This window comes from Phalaenopsis equestris, unplaced genomic scaffold, assembly GCF_001263595.1.
Source record: "Phalaenopsis equestris unplaced genomic scaffold, ASM126359v1 Scaffold000167, whole genome shotgun sequence".
Lineage (NCBI taxonomy): Eukaryota > Viridiplantae > Streptophyta > Magnoliopsida > Asparagales > Orchidaceae > Phalaenopsis > Phalaenopsis equestris.
In genome coordinates this window covers 1,156,460-1,167,233 of record NW_018164609.1, presented here as the reverse complement: position 1 = coordinate 1,167,233, position 10,774 = coordinate 1,156,460, and the positions used below count along the sequence as shown (strand labels likewise).

At 31.8% G+C, this 10,774-nt stretch overlaps 2 protein-coding genes across 2 annotated transcripts in view; both read left to right on the top strand.

The window, feature by feature from the left end:
• Positions 1-1,018: 1,018 nt before the first annotated feature.
• Positions 1,019-8,377, top strand: LOC110022098 (probable 60S ribosomal protein L14). Its single transcript, XM_020720894.1, has 5 exons — positions 1,019-1,129; positions 1,230-1,331; positions 6,784-6,913; positions 7,624-7,736; positions 8,187-8,377. Exons 1-5 carry the CDS (start codon positions 1,127-1,129, stop codon positions 8,241-8,243), a joined length of 405 nt encoding a protein of 134 aa, XP_020576553.1. The 5' UTR covers positions 1,019-1,126; the 3' UTR covers positions 8,244-8,377.
• Positions 8,378-10,665: 2,288 nt separating this feature from the next.
• Positions 10,666-10,774, top strand: part of LOC110022125 (AUGMIN subunit 4) — a gene marked incomplete in the record, with an annotated part of 27,394 nt that continues 27,285 nt past the window's right edge. The window contains 1 exon segment of the mRNA XM_020720930.1: positions 10,666-10,773. Within this exon segment, the coding sequence (XP_020576589.1) occupies positions 10,715-10,773 (59 nt within the window).

Below are 10,774 nucleotides of genomic sequence, written 5' to 3'. Positions count from 1 at the left end.
AAGTTAAAAGTTAGGTGATAAACATAAATGATGTTGTGATTGTCAACATAGATGATCGTGGTATGATGGGGAAGGGAAAATTTTGAAGATTTCATTTTGTTTGTAAGAAAATCATGAAGATCTTAATACAAGTACTAAGTTAATACAATAGCTTCTCAGTGACTTATAATTAAATTAAATTCAAGAAAATGCGAGAGAGAGGGGAGAAGGAATTAGATCAACCAAGAAGATAGTAACAAATAAAAAATTAGTTAAGAAATGATTTGCATGTCCGTTAGGATGATGATAATAATTAATAATAACCTTGAAGTTTAAAATAAGAGTAATTGAGCCAGAATGATATATGAATGAAATGACCAGAGTAACTCTATGCCCATGTACATACAACTAACATCGCATGACATAACACATCATTAAACGTCAACCGTCTGATGATCCCGATTAAGAGAGTAGATGTTTTAGATTCGATTATGTTAAGAAAGCCAAAGGTTGAACCAGAAAGACATGGGCTTATTGTATAAAGAATGATCTCAATTTATTAGAACTAAATGAAAATATGACTCTAAACATGACGCAATGGAGAAAAAAGATTCATATTGCCGACCCTACCACGCAGTGGGATTAAGGCTTTGTTGTTGTTGTTATATAAGAAACAACCCAATGGTACAAAGACCTAAAATATGTATAGCTCAAATGCTTCAACAACACTATGGTCTCAATAGCAACATATATGTTCTAGATATATGAGATTAAGCACATACAAAATAATGAAATAAATTCAATTGTGCCCTCTAGCAACTTATCTGCTCATGAAGTCCCTAATGGTGTTTATTAAAAGCTACTAATTATTAATTAAGGATTTTATGATCTCATAATTAGTATTATGCATCAGATTATAAAAGTGGCATGTTTATAAAAATTAAATTATGAGTTCTAAAAATGCGAATACATAGAAATTTAGTGGTATGTATGTAATGCGGTTCCTCGATCCGACGGACAGGAATAAAACCTCAGCGGCGACGTCTGTAAGCGAACTATAAGACCTTCGGCGACGACGTTAGTAACCCTACTGGAGCTTCCAGCAGATCGCGGCAGAAGTGCGACGTTCGTCTTTCAGCAGATCGTCATGGTGAGTGCCGGCTGGCGTTCTTCAATGTTAGCGACTTCGTTATTGTTTTTAGGGGAATTACTTTTCTCTGATTCGTGGGTTATTGTGTTTGTAATCGTAGCCTTTCCAGAGGTACGTGGAGATCGGGAGGGTAGCGCTCGTCAACTATGGGAAGGAGTATGGGAGACTTGTTGTTATTGTCGATGTCATCGATCAGAATCGAGTGCGTATCTTTTATTATTATTATTTTTTTGGTGGGATTGGGAAATGGAAATCTGTAGCTTTTTTCTTTAACTGATTATCAATTTTCTTTTAACAGCCATTGTGATTTTATGCATTCTTTGTTTTACTTATGATGTTCTTCTACTTCAGGAAATTGCTGGTTTGCGTATTATAATGTGAATTAGCTCCATCTAGGAAATTTTGATCTAGTTGTAGAGCATGGATGGTGTTTGCATCAATTTTTGATGTCATGCATGATTGATATACATTGTTATGTTTGTAGACTATACTTCATTAATACATTCCCTCTTATAGTCTAAGAGATCCATAAAACCCTTTCACACTCATGTTTTTTTCAAAATTAGGGTTTGGCGCATGGAAGCGGCCAGGTTTTAATTTATGTGAACATTTTTTACCAAATTAATTCGTATTAATTAGGAAAAGATGGCGAAGAGTACCTTAGAAAGCTCCTTAGCCCTCACCTCAGAAAATGGTCAATTGTATCCATGCCATATAAATTAAAAATAATTTTCTATGATCATCGACATGGAAACGTGGGATGAAGTAAGCTTAGCATAAAGGAAAGATTTTGGTTTCTTTTCACTTGAGTTTTCAGCACATTTGAAACTTTTGGGGGCTGAAGTGAGTGAACTCAATATAGACATTGAGGAGATAAGCTTTGGAAATCTCTTGGTGCGAAAAGAAAAGGAGAAAACCCTAGAAGAGAACCATAGTCCTTCTTCATTTATTGTCTTCTTCTCCCTCATCTTTCTTTTTTTTTTTTTGTTCGCATTTTCTTCATCTTCTTCTTGCACTTGAAGTTTCTTTGGAGGAAAGACCATTATCTTTCTTGCATAATGTGTGAGCTCATTACAGACATTGAGGAACTAAGCTTTGGAGAGTTTTTGGAGAGAACAAAAAAGGAAGAAAGCCTTGGAGGAGAACCATACTTCCTCATTTTTCCTCCTCCCTAATTTTTCTTCTTCTCATTCTAATTTCTTCATAAAAAAGCATGCATGCTTATGAAAATACGCACATACTCATTTCAATATAGAACCCTAGAACTACTTGATGACAAAAAAAAATCCAAAGTGATCTCTCATAGATTTTGGTTTTGATGATGTTGAGGTGTACCAACAGATAGTCCATCCTAAATGTTCTATAAGAGTTTATTTGTGTGCATTTTGTTTGTCGGCATTTACTTCTGAAGTCAGACGACTTTTGGTTGGATTTACATTATGAAATGCAAACATGAGCCTATTTTGATTATCATACTATTATTATTCATTATATTTTTATCATCATACCGGCTTAAGTTATGCAAATTATTATTATGGTAATTTCCCCACTTGTTTCAACTAGGCCTTCCTTGTTTTGATAAGGTAATATTTACTCACCTAGTTGTTATGAGTTATGTGAGTTATATAACACTAAGAATTCTATTTATTAATGGAAAATTTTGAATATCTATAAATTTTGTATAGTTTAGCTTGGATGATCTGAATGTGTTTGTGTATATTTTAGAAGCTACACAAATGATTGATTTTGAATAATTAATCTAAATATCAACCTGCATTGTATTTATTCATTTAAGGAGCTTATTTATTTATATCATGTTGGTTTTGTTTTAACAGTATTCCAACACAATTTGCAGTCAGCTTTATGAACTCATTTTTTGTTTATTCATGTTGAATGCTATTTTAGGTGTTAAGCCTATTTTACATGGAGATTATGTCTATCAATGTTGTGTTTGTTCTACCACTTTTCCCCTTTCAATCTATTCATATTAAGTTTTTCGAAGCACCTTTTACTCTTTACTGTATTTGTATATTTTCACTTTGCTTGAGTTTTACTTACCTTTCAATAGGCGCTACTCTCCTAGCACCTTTTATATCTCAATATCTCCTTTCTAATTTAGTTTTCAAAATTTGCCATACATGTACAATTGTACATCATATTCTCATTCTATTGCACTAAAAACTGCCACTGACTTATATATTACTTGATAGTCAACATTTGAAACATTGCTCCAATCATTCTAATTTTAATTTAATAATAATCTCTTTAGGTCTCTTTATTATTATTATTATTATTATTTTGTGACATAATTTGTAGGTAATTTTTCATTTCAGAATCCACCATTAACTCTGAAAGCCCTTTATCTAGAACATATATTTGCATTCTTATTTGTATTCTTTTGTGTAATAGACTCCACTTATAACAACTAGTTTTTAACTTGATGTTTTAGTTGTAGTAATTTAAAAAACTGAAAATATAGATCATATAACTAAAATATATTGCATTAATCATGAGTCTCCTTAGCTTTTAAGCATTTCCTCCATTGTTTTAACATTCTCATATTTTAATAAACATCTTGTCTATTAGTGCTATCCTCTATTGATAGCATACACCAAACTGCCTTGTTAGGGGTATCTTGTACAAGTATCACTATGACCACTGAAAGTAGATACTAGCTTTATATAAATTTTAATTAGAATCTTTATTTTAATTGGAGTTTCTTTGATCACTCCACAAACTTTTCCAGTGCAAGTTAATGCTTTGTCATTTGTATTTTTAATAATTTCTACATATGCATTTCCTTTATGCATAGAAATTAGTTCCTAGTCCATTTAATCATATACTTTGATGAGATCAATGAAAGTCATTAAATATCCTTCATGGTATGTTGACTATTTTATAAATATAATTTTCTCTTTCCTTGTTGCTAGGGTGTTATATAAACCATTAAAGTTATAGCTCTAGCTTTTTCGGAGTCAATAAATATTTTCTTTTCATTGTAAATCAAGAATATTTACTTTTAATTCATATCCGACTTATGATTATGTCATAATGGAGTTCTTGGGCTAATATGATATATGGAGTTTAGGACGCATCTAAGCAATTAGATTGTAATCAAGAGAGGATTACATCCTAACTCACTAAGCCAATCAATAATCCAAGCAAAAGTGTGATAAAAGATATAATTATCTGCTAATGTTTGAAGATATCAGGGGTTTTAAGTCCTCAAGGGTCCTTGTAAAGTTCAATCGTCCCAAAGTAAAAAAAAGAATTAGATTGAAACATTGCAATCTTGTGTAGATTCTTAATTAAATAAATATTAGAGATTATTTATATAAGGAGCTTTTGATGGTCACCGCCTCATTGTTGACTCCTTCTTTATATGGCTTCTTCTTCTTCCTAGATCTTTGTGAACATATTCTTTTTTAAAATGGATACTAAGGATTTTGGGAGAGTAGCATCACTTCATTGATGATAAAAAAAGGATACTAAGGACTCCCATTTATAGCCTTATGAAGTCATTGAATAAAAAAAGAAAGATCTAAAAAAAATAGAAATGACAACTTATCAAATGTGTGATTTTACTTGTATGATAACTGTTCAATCTTATATAATCCCAAAACACATGGAAATAGCTTTTCACTTGTCCTAAAGCCTTCTTAGATCATATCTTTGGATAGCCATGCTCGGAGTGGATGAAAATCTTGATCTTCTTGCTTTGTGTAATCATTGTTTTCTTTCTTCCAGATTGTTTAGAGGTGAGTTTGACTTATTCAAACTTGACTTACATTTTTTTGCCAACCTCTTCTTTGAATGTTAATAATGCACTTTAAAATTAAGTCCAACAATTGTTGGGCTTGTTTGAAATCATTTTATTACTTTTGTTTTTAAAAACATATTTTTTTAGTGTTTTAATTTTTGTTTTCAATAATAAATTAACTTGTTTCTAAAAATACTCAAAAACATCTGTTTAGATGTTTTGAGTGTTTTAAAAAGCTATCTCATTTTATTTTAACTTACCAAACTTGTTATGCTTCAAATTAGAAGATATGCACAATAAATTAATAATAAAAATAAAAGTTATCCCAAATGACTCTTTAACTTATTGCAGCCCATAAGGACTTTAGAAGAAATAAAATCATCCATTATCTTGATTCTTATTCTGATTGTTGTTCTGAAATTATGTTAAAATTGGAATTGATTTAGGAGCTCCTTGAATCATTTTTGTTACTTTGTAAAAGTATTCTTTCTTCCTAATGACCTTTTGTGCCTTCATGGTATATTGCCAATTCTACTTATGCTTTATTCTCAGTTTCCTAAAATTTTTATTGCAATATTTTTAATGCAATTACTATCATATCTTACATCAAATTTGGTTCAACCATATATGTCAATTTTCTTATTTGAATAATCTATGTTAAAAGAATTATTAGCGCCCTGCTTTCATATTTCGCCATGTTTTATGAAGGCTATTGTTGCATTTGTTGATTCTTTGATCTTGTTCATAACTAAAAATTGGTTTAATAATTTTTAGAATTTTAATACACTCAAAATTGATACTGATTTGCTTCAACTCTAGATTTGTTTGATTCAACTCTATTGACTTGATGCATGCAACATAAACATGTAAATGTTACAAAATTGTGGACACCATGAGCATGCAATTATTTATATTTCATACTTGCGTGCAACTTGTATTTTGTTGTAAGAAACATGTATTTCTTGTACATGCATGTGCACTTACGCCCAAAAAATATTGTTTCTTCTAAAATTAAGAAATTATATATTTGATTTGTAGTTCTATTTTTGAATTCACATAGTGCTATTCCTATTGATGGGTCACATGTTTTTGCAAAACCAAACATATCTTTTATTATCATATTTGTATCCATTATTTTGTACCTTTTAATTTCATTTGAGGAATATAAGCACTTATTCTATTATATTGTTTTTATTGATAATTACTTCAACAGCACTCAACATATCATTAATCTATTTTACATCAATATTGTTATCCTTCATATCTCTATTTGTGATATTCTTATTTCATTTATAATGACTTTTAATTTTTCTTTTGTTTTTAGGTAGGTATCCTTCTTTTTGTTTAGTTTGGTTATATATGTATATATGTATACTACTATCAGGGATGAGATTAGGATTGTAAACGATCCAAGCTTGAGTGAGTCAGGCTTAGCTCGTGTTCGGCTTTAAATTGGTTCAACTAGGGTTGCAAACTTGTTGAGCTTGAAGGAGCTCAGGCTGGGCTCATTTTCTGCTCGAAATTGGCTTGTTTAAATCCATTAGAAAAATAGATTTAGGGTGTTGCAATAGAAAGGGCAAAATCATCTTGACTACAGAAGTTAAGTTGTGATGATCAGATGTAAATATAAATATATGTAATATATTATTATAGAATTAATATATATAATTTTCTTATTTTGAGCTAAAACAAGCCCGCATGAGCGAACAAAGAGGTTGTTTGTGTTCTGCTCGTTTACTTAACAAATAAGTCGAACACGAGTTGATTGCGAACAAAGAGCTTTTTTGACAACCCTAGATGATTTATAAATGATATAAATTTTCATTGCATTCTTTGATTAGGGTATGTATGTAAATCTTTATCAATAATTCTTTGTTGGCTATTATCATCTCAGGCCTTAGTTGATGCTCCTGACATGGTTCGAGGACAAATGAACTTCAAAAGGCTGTCGCTGACTGATATCAAGATTGAAATCCCCCGAATTCCCAAGAAGAGCAAACTGATCGAGGCTATGGAAGCAGCTGGTCTGCTACCATTGAAAACCTTTCGAGTCTTTGTTTTGATTCATGGGATTTTAGTGAAAATAAATGAGAAAAAATAAGGAAAATTTTCATCTAAATATTATGTATCTAACACCCAAATTTTAATTTTTATGAACATGTCACCTTACTTATGCATGTAAATATGTATTTCACTTTTTAAAAGTTAAAACAGTGTTGTTAATATAAGATATGAAATATTTAGGTGGGATTGTATCTCAAAAAGCAAAGTTTGGATGTTAGATATGTAAATCCATAGGAATTGGATGGTATGTATGTAATCTCCCTACAAAAGAAATATTTACATACACACCACTTAATTTCTATGCATTAACACATTCAACCCCTAAACTAATCTTTACACATCTGCCGCCTTACCTGTGCATGATGAAAATATGTATTTCACTTTTTAGAAGTTAAAATAGTGGTATTTTTTTATATGATAGGAAAGATTTGGCTGAAATGTATGTAAAAAAGCAAAGATTGGATATTCAATATGTAAATACATAGGAATTGCATGGCATGTATGTAAATGCTCCCAATAAAATTAAAGATTGAATAGTTCAATTTATAATTTTGATATTTTATTTTATTTCTTTTGTTTTCTTACAATCCAAACAATTCATTGTCGACATTTTTCGGTTATCTTTTTTTTCCTTCAAGATATGGGCTTATACGAGTAGTTTCTATTGCAGATGTGAAGAATAGATGGGAGAAGAGCTCTTGGGGGAGGAAGCTGATTGTGCAAAAGAGGAGAGCTGAACTGAATGATTTTGATAGATTTAAGGTCATGTTGGCTAAAATTAAGGTCAGTTTCAGGAGTATTCGATCTTGATTTGAGCTCGTCAGCTTGCTCGTTTTAAAAAATATATAAATATATAAAATATACTCAAAATATATTAAATTTGAAGACTTTATCTTTAAAGTATTAAAAATATTTTTATCAAGTAATTTATTATTATTTCTCTTGGAATTGCTTATTTTGTTTGTCATTTTATTGTAATACTATCCTAAATTAATATTTTTTTCTCTTTTATATAAATAAACCGGCTCGCGAGTCAGGTTTGAACTCGTAGATTTAAGCTCGAGCTCAAACTGGAACTTGATAGAATTAATCAAGCTCAAGCTCAAGCTCAGGCCATGGGTGTCTCGAGCTGGACTTTCTCCTTTACACCCCTATCCGTAACTATTTGTGGTTGCCACTCATGGCTCACAAAAATCTTCATTTTATTATTTATTTTTTTGTTTTTATTTACAGAGAGGAGATTCCATCCGACGTGAGCTTTCAAAGCTAAAGAAGAGTGCTTCAAAGTGAGGCTTTTGAAGAATTAATGGCTGATTCTGTTCCCATTATTGCAGGATTAAGTTGAGTGTCTACCAACCGTTAGAAAAATTGTAGTTTTGGTCGGTGTTATGAACTTTTGTGGATTCTTTAAAGTTTGACGTTTTGATTTTGTACCTCTTTGCTTTATTATTTGAATGAATTTAAGAGTAATTTGTGAAACTGGTTTCTGTCAATATGTGATTGCAGGTTCTCCAACGCAATCTTCAAGTTGCTTTTTTGATTGTTTTATATATAAGATGTTAGAAATGTCTCAATTTGTTTAATGTTTTTTTTTTCATTATTAATTTAATTTTAGAATTTAAAAATGTTCATCAAATATATTTTATTAAAATTATGAAAATAAAAAAAAATTATAAAACTAGACTAAAAACATTAAGCTTAGGGAGTTTATCACTCAAAAGGGGGAGTTTTTATGTATTTACAAAACTGACATTCAATTTTATATTTATAATACTTTTAGTGTCTTAGTTTTATTAATAAAAAATTATTTCACATTAAAGGTGTTAATATGCATGGCAATTTAATATGGTTCGAAGTTTTACATGTTGCATGAGTGAAAATAAAAATTTAGATGCCATGTTTAAATATTGATAAATCACTAAGGTGCGTGAGAAACGCATCAGCACAAACCTAAAAGAGATCTAATGGGCAAAGAGTCGAAGAGGTATTGTTAAAGTGGGTATGCTGGCGGAAGACCAAGCAGCCCACTTGATCAAATGCAACCCTTTTAAAGTGGGGTTGGAGGTGAATTAGATGCAGGCTATCTAAACCAATAACTAAGGCCAATTGAGTCGGGCAGAAGTGTTGACTTGAGGAAAAAGTTCAGTATTGCCAACCATCTCACATACACCCTTAGGATTTCTAATTTGGGGCCTAGAACTGGCCATAACAAAATCCACAAAGCATCCTAAAGGACTTCCTCGTCAAGGGATGAGTTATCAGTCGAATTACAGTGATTCGCTTTTTTTCTATTAACCTAGTATCATTCTTTCAACAGGAGCTCTTCGCATGGTGATTGATAGTAGGCAACTAAAATGCTAGTGATATCTGTCGATGCAGCATGTCATCGATTGAACATCAATCATGTTGCTCGGCCGATGAAGCAGAAATGTGGTCTTCAACTATCACCTTGCTCGAACCGATTCGGGAGGAGGTATAGAAATAGTTGAAGGCCAAATATTTTTAATAGGTGTAATATTCAACCCGGTTATCAAAAATAATGATTGGTGCCAAAAACAAACGTTAAGTGGATGATGTGTGTACTGACAGGCTGCACTTTGCCTGTGGGATGGTTGCTCAGCATCTCCTAGCAAATTTGACTCACATATAGTGGTAAACTAAGTAAATGGTGAACTCGAAATCTCAGATGACATGAGGACCAAATTCCCGAATAAAGAAAAAAATATAGATCGGGAAGTTTGAAGTCTTTAAAATCGTCACATTGCTCACGAGGAGAACTAAGTAGCCGACCACCTATCCGCATAGAGAAGGGGATACCTTGAGGATTAAATCCGACCGATCATTGAAGAACTAAAGACAATATAATAGGAGAACGAAGGACTAAACAACTTGGATAGTTACTTATTTAATATCCCAAAAATCAGAAAGATATTACATGTTGACAACACAAGGAGGTTCAAGATCAAGGCCGCAGAATTTTTCCCCATTGAAGGGAAGCTTTTCCAAAGGTCAGTTATTTCACTATACTTGAAGTGGTTGAGAGAAAACAAGACAGAAGATGTTCTCCGAGAGATACACTATGTGGAGTGCAAAAGCCATTCTAGAAGAAAAACTTTAGCACACAGAGCACAAAAACAATGCTACTTCTAGCCGACATTATTGAAACACATATTGTTCTTTAGGAGATGCGAAAAATATCAGAAGTGCACACTATTTTAACCTTAGTCGACACAAATGCTTCAATCGATTAGCAGCCTCTGGCCTTTCACCGTTTGGGGACTGGACATCCTCGGGCAATTTACGGATTTATACTCATACTTTTGTGTAAAAGTAGAATTAAAACCTTTGAATTCTCTCAAGTACTCAAATATTACACACAAATGCACCCCTCTCATTCTAGAGTTCAACTAAAAATAAATTTGAAAATTTACGTAGTACCACATAATTCTTATGTATTTACACGTGGAACCACTAAAGTTTGATATTTACTTTTTAACACAATGGGGCTAAAGCTCATGAATGAAAAGTGTATTTCACTCTTAAAAATTTAGTAATAGTTACATTTTTTATGTAATAGTTACATTTTTTATGTAAAGCCTAAAATTTTAGTGGCATTTATGTAAATATAAAAATTATGTGGAATGTAAGTAAATGCCACAAAAAATATTTTCTCCCATAAATTTAAATTATTTTGCCGGCTTCAATACCCCCACTCGTTTCTACTCTGCGTTCGCTCCTTTTCTTTCCTCTGTCCGAGATCTATGGCGAGGCCATGGAACACTCAGAATACGCCGGCCGACGTATCTCTGCTTATCGAGCAA